Consider the following 21427-nt stretch of genomic DNA (forward strand, 5'->3'; position numbering starts at 1 on the left):
TACAATATCACTTTCTCAGACAGGCCTTTTTTGGCTTTCCAAAGCAGTCCCTGACCCCACCTGGCTTTTGCTATCACAGTACTCTGCTCTCAGTGCTTTACAGCATGATTTTTCTCAGAAACCATCTTGCTCACTAAAGTCCCTTCCCCCTGTTCCTATCCCACCCCCTCTTAGAATATCAGCACCTTTAAAGTAAAAATGTGAGCTAAAATCAGCACCAGAAACAAAGTATTTTACAGATAGGTAGAAAAGATATTTTTCAGGTGACAAGTTGAAAGAATGCTTGGGAACATAAAACAGCACCTACTAGGTGCAGACACTCAAAGATGGGAAGGACAGAGTCATTAATGGGAAAGGTAAGTGGTAGCCTCAATTGTCTGGCACATAGTGCGTTTAATAAACAGTGCTGAAAGAATCTATAGACTGATTCCCTTTATTCCAGAGAAATTATAAATCTACCAATGGAAGATATTCTTACAAATGCCTACTCTACTGTTAATTGTGAGGGGACTATACACACATAAATAGTTGTGATGGAATGGACTGTAAGCACTAAGGGTTTTCAAGAAATCAGGAACTTCAGAAAGCACTGACAACTCACATGCCATGCCTCACACCCCTCATGGCCTAGCATGCTATTGTTTTACGTCCCCAAGCATTCTAGAAAGCTGATTTTTGGGTCTGAATTTTTGATTTAGCTGCAAGATGTAAAAATCCTACATAGTCAACCTTCTTTGGGTAGAACACCAAAAATGGCTTAAAGGTAAAAATGATATAGTTGTTCCACACATAAATCCTTGGTGTTAAATACCAAGAATAAAAATAGCTATGGGGGAAAGAAATCTCTATCTAAAGGGCAAAGGAAAGGAGGACAATGTCTGTCCTAGAGAGTTCAAACTCAAAATTAAGTTCTTTAACTCTCAATTCTCAAATACATCTCTGACTTGTCATACATTAAAGCATAATGGCTTTAGAGACTATATTTTCAACTTCTGTTAGTTTTCACTAAAAAGTTGCTTTCTATTAATTTTTCTCACTTAAAACAATATTTATTGAGTTGCCAACATTTTCCCCTGATTTCACTAATTCCTTTTCTCTGTGCCCTTCCCCACTCCCAGTCTAGTCTAGACTAACAAACACATATGAAAAATCAGAAATGTAGGTGAAGATGTTTTATTTATGGTTAGGCTTATATAGTTCCAAAAAAGAAACAAAATTAACTAAACACCTAGAAGTACCAGAGGAGGTTTCCCCAGGATCAGTAGAAGGCACTGGTCATACACAGAAGAAATCTTGACATGGATCTTCCTGTACAGGTACACTGGGTTCCATCCCGTTGATGAGATGCTGTTCTCTGGGTGGTAATAAGTAGGCAGGGGCAGAAGGAACTTAGAACTCCTCTCTCCTGGTGCAGCAGCCAGGCCCTCCAGGAGTTTTATTGCAGAGGACAAGAAAGTAAATACCATGACAGCAATGACAACCAATCCCAGCTATAACTTCAGCAATGATGATGCCATCATTGTGGCCTGATAGGGTCTAGAAATCCTTATGGTGCCTCTTGTCCAGCTGACTGTCCCTAATGTCTTCCTTGGATGAGTTACCGAGTCCATTTCACAAAGTTAATCCAGAGCATTCTGCTGTAGCACTGCAGTACCAAGTGTTTACAATACCAGTGCTAACCAGTGTGGCCATACACTGGTCTTGGTACTGACTAATTTAGAAAAACAATCAATACTACCGCATCACTTTGGAAACAGTCAAGTCTAAGCTACATGGAAAATATATTGTTAAAAAATTAACACAGAAACTTTTAGTGATATGGCTTTCAAACCCTGTGCTTGGCTATAAAATGCATTATAAGTGAAGTTAATGAAGAACAGTTGTTCTAGAAAATGAAGAAAGTATTCTACTATACCAAAATTAGTACCAGACATACCAAAATCAAATCTTATGCAAACATCTTTACAAAACTGAATTATATAATTAAAAACATTAAAATATAGAGTACTTTTTTATACATTAATATTGAATGTGTTAAATTACTATATATTAAATATGAGTTGAAAATTAGGCCTGTTTCAAAATATTATGTTCAAATTTCATTCTTTAAGAACCCAGAGAAATTGCCAAATCACCGTTCTGCCCTTCCAGGAGGGTCTCATGGTGTGCTGGCTAGGGATGGGGAGTCTCTTCTGAGCCAGAAGAGAATCAGTAAGTAATACTCAAAGGAAAAAAGAGAATGAAACATCAGGTCCAAATGTAATTCACTTCCTGAGACTTGCATGGAGCTAGCTGACTTGAAGGAGACACGTCAACATTGTTTTTAAGTACTGAGGATCCTATTTTCTGGCAGGATTCTGTATACTCATTGCAAGTACCCATAAAGATAGGGCTTCAGGGAGAAATGGCACACAGAGGAGCTTCTAAAGAAATAGAAAGCCCAGCGCCTGCCTAGCAAACGTGAGGCTCTGAGTTCAGACCCCAGTACTGCCAAATAAAAAAAAAAAACCTAGAAAAAGAAATAGAAAGCCATAGCAGAAGCCCTCTTAGTTTCTTTTTATGAGGTGCAAACAGCCAAAGAATAGATAAAAACCTAACAACCATGATTATATAGGCTGTGGAGGATTTCATATTTAGGCTTTTATGATGTTTCATGAATCATCCTTAATAAAACATCATTCCTACTGAGTTCCCAGAAACTAACTGTCATCATCAATACAATACTATGGTTTGGAAGTTCATACCACTGACAAAATATCCACATCAAGACTACCACTCTTTATATAGAACAATAGCCAGTCATGTCTCTCCAGTCTTGTGTCCAAATGAAAGTCATTATAATGAAGAAACAGAATAGGGAAGGGACTTCTGGTACCATTTATTTTCCTGTGATGGTGATAAAGCTGCTGTATCATAGCTTTAAAAATGCACAGTAATCTGTGTTAAAACTGCATCATTCAAAACAAGTGATATTTCCCAAAAAAAATCAGTTTCCCCTATGACTCCTTTTCTTCACCCATCAAAAAATACCATATCCACCTGAGGTCAGGAGGCATCCAGTGCTTGTGGCAGACACAAGCATTATGAGCCCAGCTCAGTGGGATGATGCAGGTCTATTTCTATTCCTCCCCAAGGTCTGCTCACAGTCCACCATGCTTTATAACTCTTCTTTAGAAGTTTTCCATGTCTCCTGTGTGGCTTTGTCTTCCTCATTGGGGGCCAACCACGTGAGATACACCTTCACTGGATCAATGTTCCAGTGTTTGTGGAATGATATAGGAACTTGATGAGAAAGGTAGTCCTTGGGGTAATCTACCGGCCGAGCCTGTGCAAAGAAGGGCAGAGAATTACACTCTTGTTGATCGAAAAATCATTGATTCAGAATATCATTTGAATTTACAAGGCAAATGCTTTGCTTCAACATTTGATGCTGGCTATGGGACTCTAAAAGCAAGAAGGAGAATCATTTCTATTTTCTTCCCTCTAACTCCAGGCTCCTTGCTTTCTATACTTCCAACTACTTGAGTATCTCAAATGCTTTGCAAAAAAAAGCTTCTATGTTCCATAGTCTTGCCTCTGGGGACTCCTCAAGCTTGGTGATAAATACAAATTTCTCCTTGGTAACTCATTTAAGTGGCGTGACTTCTGAAAAAAGGAAGAGAAATTATGTCCCAGGTCCCTCACATGAAACTCTGACAAACATGGGTTATGTGGGGATTGGGAACAAGGAGTTCTCAGGGTCCCCTGATCTACCAACTACTCTACATAATCAGGTGATGTCTTTCAAAGAAAGAAAACGGAATTCATGAGGCGAAAGGTAATGTCATTCTGGTTTCAGAAGTGTGAATAAAAATTCCGAGTAACCCAAAGCAGTTTGCAAGAAGTAAAAAGTTTTTGCATTATCATCATTTCAAAGCATAAGCAGAATTAGATATAGCCTAGAATGGAGAGATTGAACAAGTGACCTACAGTGTTAGAACTGAAACCAGATGCAATTGTGTTTGCTCTAAGGAGCAAACATTCATCTTCTTTCAATGTTTTTCTTAATTTGTTTATAAATTTTATATGACCCATCTGTTTTACACAGTAACTCATTAAGTTATCCATACAAAACTGTCTTGACTGTTAAAACTATAATATGTTTCTAAAACAAGTCTTCTCTAGGCTAGCATTTTATTAATAGCCTGCTTACATTTCTGATATGAATACTTAAACTATCTTAAATGATGCATACAATACCTTCGTTAAATTTTATTTCATTTAATCCTTGAAATAACCATGCAAGATGGACAATATTGGGATGAGGAAAGCAGAGCTCACAGAAATAGCATCACTAACAATTTTTTTTTTTTTTTGATGTGGTACTTGGGGTTTGAACTCAAGGCTGTTTGCTAGGCAGGTGCTCTACCACTTGAGCCACATCACAAGACCCTAACAAACATCTGAATGGAGACAAGAGAGAGGTGCCCAGCTTCCGGACAGTGTTTCAGTAGGCAACCTGCTTCGTGCCCTCTGGCCATTAAATCCATCAGCTCAGCACAGCCAACAATGTCTCAACCACCCTAGCCTCACTGGGAGGCACAAATACACTGCTCAGATAAGTGTCCAAACATTAATAATGTAGGGGAAAGTTCAACATAATGTAAGTGGAGAACTCCCACAAATGCTATTTTATTACCCTTTAAAAATTCTAAGTTTATGAGCATAAAAAAAATCTAAGAAGGGAATTTTAAAAGTAAAGAGTGAGACATTAAAAAATACACACGGGAATGCAGTCTAACTGAATTGAAAGTTCTGAAATTAGGAAATTCATGTATTACATGATTAGTCACGAGGCCCTCTGAGAATTTACTAGCAGAGAAGAAAACCAAGGAGAAACCCTTGCCTCAATTCAGTTTTCAGATAATCCCACAATGACCCCAAAAGAAAAGTTAAAGTGATAGAAACAAACTCTTGGTTGTTTTTCACCTGTGAAAATGAACAATTTGAGATACAAATGTATCTAATAGGAAAAAAAGAAAATCCCCAAGTTCTTCCCTTGTGTTAATGCAGATCCCAGGAGTGATTAACACTCAGCAGCCCATATATGCAAGAGAAAAGCCACCCTGCTGAGTATTACAATGCAGTGGACATTTTCAATACATGAGGTCATGGAAAAGAAAAGACAAAATTAGAAAAGTGAAGTCCATCCATGGCGGCATCCACAACATGAGAAGTCAATAAGCCTCTAAAAAATCACATCTCCGGGCCCAACATGTCAAAAGAAAATTCCAACAGGCAGAACCAGGGGTGGTGCAGGACTTGAGGAACTGACGTGGAACGTGGGCAGCTGTGCACAAAAAAGAGAGAGCAAAAACTGTATGAACGCAAATCGGGCACCCAACAGAGCAACAAATGGAGATTAAAACTTTATTTCCTGAGACATACACTGTTCTTACAGCCATATTAAGGAATGAGTCATGTCTTATATAATTGACAGCCTAAAAATTTTCAGTGAGTTTCAAAAAATTGGATCTGGAGGTAAGCATAAAACCATTAGATTACAATCACTCCCTCATAATTCCCCTGCAATCCCCACTCCTACCAGCAGCCCTGGGAAACCACTGGTTTGCTTCATCTCTACAGTGCTAGCTTTTCTAGAAATGCCTTAGGAATGAATCATACAAGGTGAGTGTTTTGTGCCTGGCATGGTTGCAAGCATCAGTAGTTCATTTCTCTGTATTAATGAGTATTGTGCTGCATTCTGTTTACCTAACTACAACTTGATAATGTTACTGTGAACTCATGTAAGTTTATATACTTTCAATTTCTTTTGGGTAGCTACCTAGGAGTGGAACTGCTGAGGCATAAATATAATGTACTAGTAACCTACTGCTGAAAAGTGTATTACCCCAAAACTTAGCCAATTAACACATATTTACTTCATGATTTGGGAATCTAAGCAGAACTTAGCTGGTACCTCTGCTTCATTCTCTCATGAGGTTGCAATCAAGATGCAAGCCCAGGTCTGTGGTCTCTATCTGAAGGTTCAACTGGGAAAAGACCTTCTAAGCTCACTTAGTGGTTGTTGCTAATATTCAGGTCCTTGTGGGCAATTAGACTAAGGGCCTCACTTCCTTGCTGGTTCTTAGCCAGGCCACCCTCAGTTCCTTGCTATGTGGGACCTCCCTACATGGCACCTTACTTCAGCAAAACATGCATGCCAAGAAAGGGAGGGTGTGCTAGGAAGGTGGAAATCACAATCCTTTGTAACCTAATTATGAAAGAAATATTCCTCACCTTGCTATCTATATTCTATTGGTTAGAAGGCAAATGGCAGGTTCCATGCACTCTCAAGGGCATTGAACATTAGCAGGTGGAGACCACTGGGATCCATATCAGAGATTTCCTGCCAGATATGTTAACTTTTTTTTTTTTTTTGGCAGTACTGGGGATTGAACTCACAGCATCATGCTTGCTAGGTAAACTCTCTACCATTTGAGCCACACCCCCAGTCCACTTTTTTTTCTTTTAGTTTATTTTTCAGATAGGGTCTTGCACTTTTGCCTGGACTGGCCTCGGACCATGATCCTCCTTTCATTCTTGAGTAGCCAGGAATATGGGCATGCATCACCACACACGGTTGTGTGTTAACATTTTAAGAAACTGCCAAAATATTTCCACTGCCAGGAAATGCAGGGTTCAGATTCTACATTCTCACCAACATTTGGAATAGGCATTTTGCTTACAGCCATTCTAGTAGGTGTATGTGGTATCATATTATTTTTAGCTTAACAGCTCCCTAATAATGTTGAACATCTTCTCACGGCTTATTAGCCATCCATGTTATCTTCTTCAGTGAAATTTCTGTTCGCATCTTTTGCCCACTGTAAACTGAGTGGTTTTTATTGATGTATAAAAGGACATTATATATTCTAACACAATTCCTTCATCATATATGAGTTTTAAATATTTTCTCCTGGCTGTGACTTGTTCTTTTCATTTTCTCAATGATGTCTTCTGAAGAAGAAAAAACTGTATGTTTGGTTTATTATTTTGTGTGTTATGGATCATGCCTTGGTATCATAAGAAATCTGCCAAAATCAAGGTCACCATGAATTATTCTAGGTCTTCTTCGAGAGACTTATGGCTTTAGCTCTTGTATTGTGGACTATGTCTCATTTTGAGTTAATTTTTTTACGTATGGTGTAAGGTAAAGTTCTAAGTTCACTTTTTATATTTGAATATACAATTGCCTCAGTATTTGGTTTACTTTCTCTACTGAAGTGCCTTACCAGTTTACCACAAATGGGAGGGTTTCCTTCTAGAATCTCTACCCTGTTCTATTGAGATGAGACAGATTTATCTTTACACTAATTTCACATTGTCTTGATTATTATAGGTTTATGCTAAGTTTTGAAATCAGCTAGTATAAATTCTCCAAAATTTATTTAAAATAAAAATTGTTCTACATATCCATATAAATTTTAGTATTGCCTTATTGATTTCTATAAATAGCCTGCTATAATTTTGAGATAGACCACACTGAATGTATAGATCAATTTGTGGAGTATGGGGAGATAAAATTTTCTTAAATACCTAGATTCCTGAAAAAACACAGAAAAAGGCCTCAGCTTACAAGAATTAGATCTGGAGCCATTAGTCTACTTAATTAGTGAGGCACTACCTAATGGTATTTTGGCCAATTATGAATCACAAATACAATGGTGGTTCCATAGATTATGCAGCCTAGTGATATACAAGTTTTAGTTTGTGTAAGTCCACTCTATGATATTCACACACCAGCAAAATAACCTAACACCACATTTCTCAGAAGTATCCTCAATATACACAACTGTGCTCTGATGTAAAATAGTACAACATTACCTATCTTTTGGAGAAAGTCACTAATGGTCGTATCCTTGAGGTAGGTCCCTAGCTTAAGTCCCTAAGTGCCAAAAAGACCGGGACATTATCACCTCAGTAATACAGCTACATTCCAAGAAAGAAGGAGTCCCTACAGGCATTTTATTTCCATACCAATGAGATCAAGGAAGAAACTTTTTTGGGAGGGGAGACAGATAGTTGCTCCCTTCATCTACTTAAGCAGAGAACATTTCTTTTTCTTTGCTCCTCATCTATGGGCTACCTCATAACTTGCATGGGACAACTGACTTGGCTCTCATATATTGCCCTAGAGTTTTAAAACTAAGCCAGGGTGAAGGGGGGGCACACATCCTTATTATTACAATGAAATGTTTCATTTTTAAAATCTATAATCCACAACACTGAATATGTGCATTAAAAATAAAATCAGTAATGTTAATTTAAAATAAAGTTTTAAAACTCATTTTAAATGAATACTAAAGAGCAACAGAGCATTGGTGAAATACCATGGAGAAACCACTTTAAACAATGAATATACACTTAAATAATGAAGGACAGGAATGTAAAACAGGTCTTGTGATGAGGAAGGCATAAGTATGAGAGGAGGGTAATTGGAGGGTAAAGGAAGGTGAATATGGTCGGTGTACTTTGTATACATGTATGAACACAGAATACTGCAACCTGATGAAGTCATTTTAAGTAGGGAGGAGGAAGATGAGAGAGAATGATAGTGGAGATGAACCTAACTAACCAGTATACATTGTAAGAATATATGGAAATGTCACAATGAAACCCCCTGTACAACTAATATATGCTAATAAAATGTTTTTAAAAATCAACAGGGAAAGTTATTCATAGACATAGAGTCTTATAGTCCATATTAGATCTTTTCTCTCAGCAATATTTTGTAATTTCAATGTAAAGCGTAACTTCTTTTGAAAAATTTTATTCTTTTGCTATTTTGAATAAAATCATTATATTTTCAGATTTCTTATTGCTAAAACAATACAATTGCATTTATAAGTTACCAATCATATCTTAATTTTTGTAAACCTATCTATTAGGTCTAATTATTTTTTGGCAGATTCTTTGGACTCTCCATATGAAAGATCAAATTGTCTGAGGAAAAAGATAATTTTACTCCTTCTTTTCCAATCTGTATCTTTGTATTTCTTTTTCTTGCCTTATTGCATTGCTTAGACTCTCTGATACACCGGTGAATAAAAGTGGTAAGACCAGGAGCTGAGGTATGGCTCAGTGGTAAAGCAGCACATGTTTAGCATGCTTGAGGCCCTGGGTTAAATTCCAAACAGAAGGGAGACAGTGAGGGAGAGAGGAAGGGAAGGAAGGGAGGGAGGGAGGTGGGTGGAGAGGGGTAGCAATGAGATTAGATATGCCTACCTTGTTTCCAATCTTGCTATTTTTATAGATTCCCTTCATCAATTTAAGGAATCTCCACTTCTATTTTGTTGAGTTTTGTTTTTGTTTTTGTTCTTAATGATGATGTGGTGTTAGATCTGGTTAAATGTTTTTTCTGGGTCTACTGAGAGAATCAAGTGGGCTCTTATTCTTTATTCTAGTCAAAGAACAGTTATAACAAGAATTGATTTTGTATGTTAAATAAACTTTGCATCCCTGGGATGGAGCCCCATTGTTGTAGCATAATCCTTTGCTGTATTATCCTAATAATATTGATAATATCACTGAGTTCAGGTTGTCGATATTTTGTTAAAGACTTTTGGATCTAGATTTAAGAGTAATACTGGCCTGTGATTTATTTTTGCAATGTATTATTTTAATCCCTTTGAAAATTTCTTAGGTTTTTTTAAAGTTATTTTCTAGTGCTTGTCTGGGATAACAGTATGAATCTTTGACACACTAGGTTTCTACTGGTCTCATAAAATGAGGTGAGAAGCATCACTTCTCTGTAACTCAATTTCTTCCAGGGCTATAGATTTAAATGGATTTTCTATTTCTTCTTGAGACACTCTTGTTAATGGATGTGATTCCAGAAATTCTTCCATTTCATTTATATCAAATAACATATTGGCATAATTTTAGTGGAATAATGATGTTCTGCTTTTCATTCTTGATTTTTGCGATTTGTATTATCTTTTGTTCTTGGTCAACCTAGCTATGCAGTTACCAGTTCAGCTGATCTTTTCATAAGAACTAATTTTTGGTTTCACTGATTTTTCCCTATTGTTTTTCTTGTATTTATTTCATTGACTTCTGTCTGGCACTTAATATTTCTTTTATTTAGTTGAGATTTGATTTGATATTATTCTTCTACTAAATGTAGGAGTTTAGATGGCTGATTTAATATTTTTGTTTCTATTGTATTTAAAATTACAGGCTTTCCTCTAGTTACTGTGTAGCTGAATCCACAATTTTGATACATTTTGTTTCATTTTCATTCCATTCAAAGTATTTTATAATTTCTTTTTAGAAGTGTGTAATTTACTTTCCAAATATTTGGGATTCTATCAATTTTTTTGTTGTTCATTTCTAACTTCATTCCATTGTGGCAGGAGAATATTCTTTGATTAGTTTCAATCCTTTTAACTTTAGGGTGGGAGGCACAGCTCAAGTGGTAGAGCACTTGTCCAGCAAGTGCGAGGTCTAGAAAGCATGAGGCCCTGATTTCAATCCCCAATATCACACACACACACAAAAAAAACCCCTGGAAATTCCTTTTAAGTTTATTGAGACTTGTTCTATGACCTAGCATGTTGTCTATCCTAGAGAATGTTCTGTGTACACTTGAAAAGAATGTGTATTCTGCTGTCAGGTGAAATACTCTATATATTTCAAGTAGTTCAAGTAGGTCAACTAGTCAATATTTGTTTATTTCTTTGTCATCTTATGCTTCGTGTCATTTGAAAATCTATTATTAGGTGCATCCATATGTTTATAATTATTATATCCTTCTTCATGTACTGGACTTGTGTCATTATGAATTGTCCTTCTTTCTCTTTAACAGTACTTCTTCCCTTGAAGTCCACTGTACCTACCATTCATATAGTCACGCAAGACCTCTCGTGATGTTTGCATAGCATGTCTTTTCTAATCCTTTGCATTCAGCGTATTTGTACCCTGAATCTAAAGTGTACTTGACTCATAAGTAATGCACAGTCAGATCTTGCTTTCTATCCAGTCTGATAGAAATTTCTGCCTTTTGATTTGGTCTGTGCACATTTAATGTAGTAATTGATATAGCTGGATTTTAACCAGCAATTTTGCCCTTTGTTTTCTGTAGGTCTCACATGTCCTTTTGACCCTCTGGCCCTCCTTTATTGCCTTATTCTATTACATTTAAATCCTTTTGTTGTTTTGGGGGGTTATATTTTAACTTATTTTCTTAGAGGTTGCTCTAGGGAAAATAATAGGTATCTTTAACTTATTAGGGTAATACAGGCTTTTTTTTTTTTTTTTTTGCGGTATTGTGGCTTGAACTCAGGGCCTCCACCTTGAACCACTCAACCAGCCCTTCTTTTGGAAAGGGCTTTCTCGAGATAGGGTCTTGTGAACTATTTGCCCAGGGCTCACTTCGAACCACGATCCTCCTGATATCTGCCTCTTGAGTAACCAGGAATACAGGCATGAGCCACTGGCGCCAAACTTAAATTGATTTAATTCAATAAAATCAACTTTGCTATACTGTGGCTCTAATTCCTTCCCCTGCACTTAAACACACACACTTTCATATTTAGCAACAACCCCTTTCAGTGCTCCTCACTCCTTCCTGTATGTTCTTATTGCCACTTGATACCATCTTCTTTTAGCCTGAGAGACTTTTCTTCCATTTTTCCTTGAGGGAAGGTTAGGCAGCAAAGAATTCTCACACTTTTTCTGAAATCTCTTTATTCCATCTCCATTTGGAAGGACAGTTTCACCGGATATAGAATTACTGGCTAATGTTTCTTTTCTCATTCTGCCTTCTTACCTCCATTATTTTTAATGAAAAACCCTCCAATAACCATATTTGTTCCTCTTTTCACAATGATTATGTTTTTCCTTGCTTTAAAGATTTTCAGATGTATATGGCAAAAAGATACCTGTTAAAACCATTCCAGGAATGAGGGGAGCAGGGGATAAAGGAGAATGATGGAGGGGGGGAAATTCAAGTATGATATATTTGAAATATTGTAAGAACTTTTGTAAATGCCACAGTGTACCCCCCAGTACAGCAATAAAAAAATCCAGAATGTGAAAATAAAGATTTCCAGTTTGTTTGGTGTTTCAGTGGTTTGACTGTTATCATGTGACTCTTTTCATGATTACCCTACCTGGAATTTGATAAGCTTCTTGGATCCACACACCATTTTTCACCACATTTTGGAAATATAGCCTTATTTCTTCCAGAAAATGTCTCTTTCTAGGTCTCCATTAAACGTATATTGGCATACTTTATAGGTTGTTGGTTTTGGGCAGTACCAGTGTTTTGAACTCAGGGCCTTGTGCTTGCTAGGCAGGTGCTCTACCCCTTGAGCCATGCCCCAGCCCTTTTTTGCTTTATTTTTCAGGTATAGTCTCATGTTTTTGCCTAGAAAGCCTCAGGCCTCAATTCTCCCATGTAGCTGGAATCACAGGTGCACACCACCACACCCAGCTTAATTGTTGAGATGGGGGTCTTGCTACCTTTTGCAGCTGGCCTCAAACTATGATCCTCCCAATCTCCACCTCCAGGTAGCTAGGATTACAGGCATGAGCAACCATAACCAGCCACACTCTACATTTTATCATATCTCTGAGGCTCTACTTCTCCCATCTTTTTCCTCTTTCCTTTGGATTGGGTAATTTCTATTAATCTGTTTTCAAATTCACAAATTCTTTTTCTTCTGCTGCTATCTCACATGTACTGCCAAATTCATCTAGAAAATTTCTCACTTTCATTATTGAATTTTTAAACTGCAGACTTTTTATGTGGCTGGTTTTCAGATTCTATTTTTCTAATAAGATGCCCTATTTATTGAGTCATTGTCATCACATTCTCATTTAATTCTCTGGACAGGCTCCTTACATTCTTTCCTATACTTTATTACTGCTTTGAAGTCTTCATTTATCATATGCAATGTCTGCTCCTACTCTGAGTTAGTTTCTATCCACTGCATGTTTTTTCTTGGGTATATCTCTTTGTTTCAGAATTGTATGATAGAAACTGGTCGTTTTAAATAATGTACTATATGAATTCACAAATCTGATTTGTTACTTTTTAAAAAGTAATTTGCCTAGATTCACACTGTGGAATCTTTCTTCCCATAATGTAAAGTGGTTAGTTTTAGTTCTTAGTTCTTATTTTGAGGTTTGGGGCTGGCTTACTACAAGTCATACTTACATCTGAATAGCTTAGTGGGTAGGCTATCAACAGGCAGAAGTCATGAATGAGCCCCTCAAACCTACCAGCTTCCACCTATGTGCGAGCTGGAAAGCACAACTACAATTTCAGTTTTCATATATGCCTTGGCTTGTACTTTCTGTGGGACTCTCCCATTAGCACCAACATAGATTCCAGTGGGCTAGTGAAGTGCAGAAAGCTAATCTAACCATGTGAATACTCTCTCATTTGTAGATAGCTAAGAATTACATTATGGCTAATATACTCTTCCCCTAACTCAGACTGCATCTCAGACTAGTTCAGATGCAGGCTGTTCTTATTGGTTTCCTACCAAGACTGACATTTTAGCTGACATATCTGTAGGTTTTTATCTCACTTTCCCCAAATCAACCATCCTCTCTGGAAGCAAAGCTGCTATTTATTCAGCCAGGCACATATTAGTAAAGCTGCTATTTTTTGTCAGAAGCTTATGGGGTGGTAATGTGGGGTGGTAATGTAGGATGGTAAGGATGGGAGTGGCTTCAGGCAAGAAGGGTTCAAATTCCACTGTTCTCATCCAAAAGTGTAGCAGTTTTTCTAAAATAAATGTTTCACAACTTATTAGTTTTTATTTGATTTCCATTGTCCTGAAATGACCATTTTGACAATTTGTCCATTTGGGCAACCTGTATCTGTGCAGAAAATTCAAGGGCTACTGCACACTGCCATGGCATATAATTATGCAAGAACAGAAAACCATGTGCTCTAGATACTTTGCTTTTAGTAAAGGCATGTACTAGACATTTCTTAAGAGTCCCCTTCTAAATGTACGATCACAAAGACCTCTACAAGGAAAACTATAAACTTCTGAAGAAAGAGATTGAGGAAGACTATAGAAAGTGGAGAGATCTCCCATGCTCATGGATTGGTAGAATCAACATAGTAAAAATGTCTATACTCCCAAAAGTTATCTACATGTTTAATGCAATTCCCATCAAAATTCCAATGACATTCATCAAAGAGATTGAAAAATCTACTGTTAAATTTATATGGAAACACAAGAGGCCACGAATAGCCAAGGCAATACTCAGTCAAAAGAACAATGCAGGAGGTATCACAATACCTGACTTCAAACTATATTACAAAGCAATAACAATAAAAACAGCATGGTACTGGCACAAAAACAGACATGAAGACCAGTGGAACAGAATAGAGGATCCAGATATGAAGCCACACAACTATGAGCAACTTATCTTTGACAAAGGAGCTAAAAATATACGATGGAGAAATAGCAGCCTCTTCAATAAAAACTGTTGGGAAAACTGGTTAGCAGTCTGCAAAAAACTGAAACTAGATCCATGTATATCACCCTATACCAAGATTAACTCAAAATGGATCAAGGATCTTAATATCAGACCCCAAACTCTTAAGTTGATACAAGAAAGAGTAGGAAATACTCTGGAGTTAGTAGGTATAGGTAAGAACTTTCTCAATGAAACCCCAGCAGCACAGCAACTAAGAGATAGCATAGATAAATGGGACCTCATAAAACTAAAAAGCTTCTGTTCATCAAAAGAAATGGTCTCTAAACTGAAGAGAACACCCACAGAGTGGGAGAAAATATTTGCCAATTATACATCAGACAAAGGACTGATAACCAGAATATACAGGGAACTTAAAAAACTAAATTCTCCCAAAACTAATGAACCAATAAAGAAATGGGCATGTGAACTAAACAGAACTTTCTCAAAAGAAGGAATTCAAATGGCCAGAAAACACATGAAAAAATGCTCACCATCTCTAGCAATAAAGGAAATGCAAATTAAAACCACACTAAGATTCCACCTCACCCCTGTTAGAATAGCCATCATCAGCAACACCACCAACAACAGGTGTTGGCGAGGATGCGGGGAAAAAGGAACCCTCTTACACTGTTGGTGGGAATGTAGACTAGTACAACCACTCTGGAAAAAAATTTGGAGGCTACTTAAAAAGCTGGACATCGATCTACCATTTGATCCAGCAATACCACTCTTGGGGATATACCCAAAAGACTGTTACTCCAGAGGCACCTGCACATCCATGTTTATTGCGGCACTATTCACAATAGCCAAGTTATGGAAACAGCCAAGATGCCCCAGCACAGACGAATGGATTAAGAAAATGTGGTATCTATACACAATGGAATTTTATGCAGCCATGAAGAAGAACGAAATGTTATCATTCGCTGGTAAATGGATGGAATTGGAGAACATCATTCTGAGTGAGGTTAGCCTGGCTCAAAAGACCAAAAATCGTATGTTCTCCCTCATATGTGGACATTAGATCAAGGGCAAACACAACAAGGGGATTGGACAATGAGCACATGATAAAAGCTAGAGCACACAAGGGAGGGGTGAGGATAGGTAAGACACCTAAAAAACTAGCTAGCATTTGTTGCCCTTAATGCAGAGAAACTAAAGCAGATACCTTAAAGCAACTGAGGCCAATAGGAAAAGGGGACCAGGAACTAGAGAAAAGGTTAGATCAAAAAGAATTAACCTAGAAGGTAACACCCACGCACAGGAAATCAATGTGAGTCAATGCCCTGTATAGCTATCCTTACCTCAACCAGCAAAACCCCTTGTTCCTTCCTATTATTGCTTATACTCTCTCTACAACAAAATTAGAGATAAGGGCAAAATAGTTTCTGCTGGGTATTGAGGGGGGGAGCGGGAGGGGGTGGAGTGGGTGGTAAGGGAGGGGGTGGGGGCAGGGGGAGAAATAAACCAAGCCTTGTATGCACATATGAATAATAAAAAAAAAAAAAAAAAAAACTCTTAAGATGTACATAATATATTGTAAAAATCCACTAAAATATTATTGCGAGTAGAAAACAGTCAGTCCCTATTTCCTAAAATTACCGTAAAACATTGGGTCAAATAAAGTTAAACTTTTTTAAACTATAGGATTTCTAATGGACATTTGATTGTACAACCCTGGTGGATTTTAAATTGTCTTAAAATAGCCTTATAATTATCATAAACCTTCAATGGAGGTATAAAGGATGCTATGTACTCTCATGCTTTAAAAAAAAAAAAAATCAGAGATTTTCCAAGAAAAATGGTACCTTAAACTTGAATGTCACCAACTTATCTGCCATAAATTTGAATAAAATTTTGGCTCTATAAAAAAAAAAAATAAAAAAAAATAAATGTACGATCACAGTAATATCCCCTCATGGAAAACAGAAAGAACGTGGACAGGCAATGTTACCATCAGGATTGTTTCCAAAAAACCTGCCTTTAACTCATCGGGAATGATAGATTTGATCTCTGCACCTCATGTTTCTTCATTAAGATGGACAGATACACTGGACCTGTGAGCAAACACTACAAATGGAAAGCACTGCCTAAACCACATCAAACTTTCCAATGGAGGCTCAGGAACAGGAAGATACAGCACTGCTGTGGGGGAGGGGGACAGGTTATAAGCATAATTTATGATTTTGGAAGGGTTTAAAATTTGTTATGTGAATTAGAGAAGTAAAATTTTAAAATATGGGAAACAACACATAATTTTTAAAATTATCTTTAAAGGACTTTTGCTTAGAAATTAGATTACTTTCCTTCTTTCTTTTCTTATCATTTTATATACTAATGTGTTTTTCTCTAAGACAAAAGGGTTGCTATGAGAATCTAATACATGTTGCACAAACCTTGATAAATTATTTCCCCTATATATAACACTTTTAATTACCTTTCCTCTTCCATGAGTGACGCATCATGCAATAGAGCAAAAGCGGAAGAGAGTAACGTGCTTTTCTAAGTTACAACAACAACAGACAGGCTTAATATGGGTAAGACCTTGCAAGGCCTTAAAGAATGGATAAGTGCCCTCTGACTAGTAACAGGAAAGGTTTCTCAAGAATTTCTTTTTATTAAAGATCTATTCTTATCCCTCATTTCTGTCTCAAGGACGTAGAAATGGATTCTATCTTTCTTGACAATGCGAACACTTTTTTTTTGCCTATTCAAGTTGTTTTCTATAGTGCTATTTGTGCCATGCTCAATTTTCTATATTGCTGTGCTAGCATTTGCCTCTGGTTATTAAATAAAGCATATATTTTCATTGTAATGGAGGACAGTTCAATATACATGCATTTATATTCAAATTTTTAAAAAACTTTGAATTTCTTGAAGGGATAAATTAAATGAATGTGGATATATAGATATTTTTAGTTTATGTGTATCTGCTATTATTCTTAGAATAGAAGAACATTCACTGGTAGATTCTTAAAATATTTCTAAAAATAATTTAGAAAGATTCCTTTCTCCAACCCCAAATGCATATGGTGAAGCTATAAGCACGAATCATCCCTAGCAAATGCCATCTCATGTCTTCTGTACAGTAACCTGTAAAATATATTGAGATACCATATCAAAATGTAATAGCTTTTAGTGACTCAGTTTAATAGCAAACAAAGGGTAGAAAAGTGTGAAAACTGAGGATAGTGTAGGATTACACATATTTGACAGCCAATACAACAATATTAGGTCAGTCCCATATATTTCTATATAGCAACCAATAATTTTCAAATATCATCAATTTTTTTAACTGAAATAAGGGAGGAGGACTACAGTATTCCCAGGTCCTACATTAGATGTTCTCACATTCCATCTTCATGATGTACATAGAGGACACAAGGACTGCCATGTCCCCTGGGAGCCTGCCAACATAGTTCTTAAGATCATCTTCAATATAAGAAAAGAAAGAAGTAGAATCCTAAAGTGAGAAGGAACCTCTGTCTCCCCTGAAGGTAGTAATAAAACCAATTTCTCACCTGATGGAACAGGGGGCTGTGTGTCACAGGGATTCCCAATCCACTGAAGCACATGCCTAGGACCATGTCGTCAGGAGCATCATTGCTGTAGCACCGACACTTGCTGGCGAGAAGTCTCCTGATGGCTTCTCTGCTGAAGACCATGCTGGTGGGAGCCAGAGCAGGGAAAGGGGTTAGCACAGCTTTGTGGAGACCATTAGCCTGAAAGGAGAACTGTGGTTCAGAGGCCACACTGCTGAGAAAGGTAAAAAATGTTGGTATCAGCGGACTTACATTTAGTATACTCTGGAAAAAAATGGTGTCATACTTTCTATGAATATAAAACTATTTTAAGAGATGTTTACTCTCCTAGTAGGCAATTTTGTATGTACCTCCTACAAACTAATACCATGCAGTGTTCTTGTTCTAATATAACACTTGGAAAATTAATTCAAAATTCCCCAATGAGATCAATAACAAAATCTGCCAACACTCCCCTCAAGTACATGAGCTCTGAAATACGATGTATCTTAGTCATATGTCACAACTGAGCTGCAGATAAAAATCTACTTGAAGAAACCATCCATTGTACAAGTGATTTCTCTCTACAGGAGCTATCTTCAGGTGACTCTGAGAGACAAGACACAGAGAGATATTCAGACTTGCTTTGAATGGTATTACAGCAGCATTTGACATGGTACATGTGCTTTCTGGTAGAACTATAGCCCATCTTAGTCCTCCTATGCACCCCTCAGCATTGTAGGAAGCGAAAGCCTTTAAAACAACCTTCTGCAGCCTCCCTTGCTTGCTGAGTCCTGGTTTCATCTGACAACAAGGGGCTAGGGACTGGGGGAGGCTGCTGCTGACCCTACAGGTCCCTATTGCAGAGGCTGACAACTGGGCAACCCCACAGTCCAGCAGAGTGTCCAGGGTGCCAGTCCCTGGGCCTGGCTCCAATGCAGCATTGTGACCACAGCAGTAGCGGCCACAGCAATGGGATGCAAGTGGGGGCTATACAGTAGTGCTTTCTGTGCTCCTCCAGCCCAGAGTAATAGCAGCTTACTGCAGTCACTCATCTCCACATGAAAGCACCTCTGCTACTTTAGTCTTCCCTTTTTAAAACTTGGACTCCAAGTTCCCACAATAAATTTTCCTTTTTTAAAACAGAGATTGGTTTCTGGTTTCCAGTCTGGACCTATGATAAGAAACCTTTTGAGATCATGAATAACCCAAAAGCTGACAGGGCTAAAGGGACTAATATGTTCATAAATTCATTCTCAAACACCAAAGGCTTTCTCCAAGGAAAAAACTATCTAAAATTTGTGCATATATTCCCAGAGCCTTGTACACAGTAGGCACGCAAAAGAGTTCAGTGTATCAAACAAGCAAGAACAAAGCCTCTGTGAAGATCTTCCAGAGTGAGGAAATGTTCTATGAATGAATTAGTAAGAAGGGGGAGAGGATGAACAGCTCGAATACAGCTCCTGACTCAAAACTGGTAATCCTTTGCTCAACTAGGCTCAGTGTGGTATGGTTTAACATTCGAGGATGCAACAAGGCAGATGACTTGCTTCCTGTCCCTAAGACATCAAATGAAGAAAAAAGGAAGTTTGTCATTTTTAAGATGATGCAAGGAAAAATAACTGTACAAAAAGAAGACAAAAAGTTCCCATCAACTGTACAAAAAGAAAAATTGCAAGTTTGCCAGCCCACCATTAATGGTCTTTCTCTTAGAAAGTCTACTGTTCACTAGTGAGACCTTGCTGGGCTGCACATCTTTAGGGCTGAGTCAAACTCCAGCACTGAGTCAGCCAGGCTGGCTTCAACATACCAATCCCAGGAAACCAGCTTCAATAGCACCCAGTAAAAGTGCTTTCTTATTTTCTTTTGCCAGCTTCTAGTAGAATGAGAAAGAAACCCTTTAAGTTTAGTATGCTGTCTAAAAAGAAAAACTTCCTAGGAAGATAAAATTTAAGTGTGAAATTTTTATTAGTAATCATTTTATACTTTTGCCTACTCACAAAATCTTACATTAATTATTATCACATAAACTAAGTACACATATACCTTTAATAACATTTGTATATCACTCATAGGTTCTTTCCACAAAATGTTGTTCCCCAAAAAGGGAAATTCCCAGTCATATAATGGTAGAAAGGACACTTGACTACACTAGCCACTGACTTTTTAAATTAGTGTATATTAATTGTTCAAAAGGAGCTGCACTGTGATATGTTCATACATGGATATAATGACCAAATTCATCCCCTCTCTTACTCTTCCTTAGCCCTCCTTTTTAAACAATTTAATAGCTTCATTTCTCTATTCTTATACATGCATATATAATACTTACATCATATACACCCCTTATCACCCTCCTTCTCCCTCCCCCTTCTATCTCCCTACACAAACAGAACTCATTTCACACTGTCATTCTTCCTTTAGGTCTATACTTAGCCAACTTTTAAATATTGAAAAGATGTCAAAAGGCTGTAAGATTAAAAATTTCAAATTAATAATAAATAAATGTTTAAAATATGAGCTGAATGGGAGGCTGTGGCCTACCCAAGAACAAGCCTGCAGATGAAAACACAAAAGATAACATACATCAGACATGCACCTGTCTCTCCCGGTCTCCAGCAGACCCGGGCCATGGCTGACTCTTGGGGCAGCACTGCCTGTGACCTTCTCCAAGGACACTGTCTCCCATTCTAATTCCGGTGCAATCAGTTGTCCCCACAGCTGCCAAAGAGGCTGATGATACAGCCTCCTACTCAAACCACATATGTAAATAAGTATGTTCAAGAAAGAAAACCGCTGTCCACCTAATTTTCTCCAAATAGCCAAACTTCCATGGAGCACTCAACAAAGTGAAAACAGAAAGTTGGATTCAAGCAGTAGAAAGTTCTTACTTTACAAACAACACAACCAAAGTCCATATAACCTGCACCGCAATCACTGGTGGCCCTGCCAAGTGGGGGTGTAAAGAGGAAGCTCCATGGCAGTGGTTTTCAAACACTACTTGAGAACTAACACAGCCAGAAAACTGGAAAAACATCACACGTGCCAACCGTTCGATGTGCTGTGTGTGTGCATGTGAATGTGAGTAAAACCAACAAACATTTCACAAATCGCACTCCGACACTGCATCCCATACATGTGCACTGTGTTATTATTCTATTCCGCTCTGTATTTCATTACTTTTAAATGCTTGTTACAGTCTTTGAATGGGTTTTACAAGCCACTGACCATTAAAAAAAATTCAAAACTAAAAGCACACCTTGGTTCTTGAGCCAGGTAATTAGAACATATTACTGTAATACGGAAGAAACTATTTAACATTGTATCCACACTTTTTAATCAAAGGTTGACAGAATAACATTTCTGAATCATTACCAAAGTATTTTGAAAACCAGAACATCACATGGATGGTATTGGCTATG

At 37.5% G+C, this 21427-nt stretch overlaps 1 protein-coding gene across 3 annotated transcripts in view; it reads right to left on the reverse strand.

The window, feature by feature from the left end:
• Window positions 1–1157: 1157 nt before the first annotated feature.
• The window catches only part of B3glct (beta 3-glucosyltransferase), a 119639-nt gene continuing 99369 nt past the window's right edge, over window positions 1158–21427 (reverse strand). Inside the window, exons 14-15 of one of the 3 annotated variants that reach the window (XM_074043600.1) lie at window positions 18006–18237; window positions 1158–3325 (exon numbers count right to left, since the gene is read on the reverse strand). In XM_074043600.1, the coding sequence (XP_073899701.1) occupies window positions 3158–3325; window positions 18006–18237 (400 nt within the window). In that variant the 3' untranslated portion in view covers window positions 1158–3157. Of the gene's footprint in view, window positions 3326–18005; window positions 18241–21427 lie in introns of all 3 variants that reach the window. The other 2 variants (XM_074043599.1, XM_074043601.1) reach the window with 2 other exon arrangements.

The sequence above is a fragment of the Castor canadensis genome, chromosome 10 (genome assembly GCF_047511655.1).
Source record: "Castor canadensis chromosome 10, mCasCan1.hap1v2, whole genome shotgun sequence".
Classification (NCBI taxonomy): Eukaryota; Metazoa; Chordata; class Mammalia; order Rodentia; family Castoridae; genus Castor; species Castor canadensis.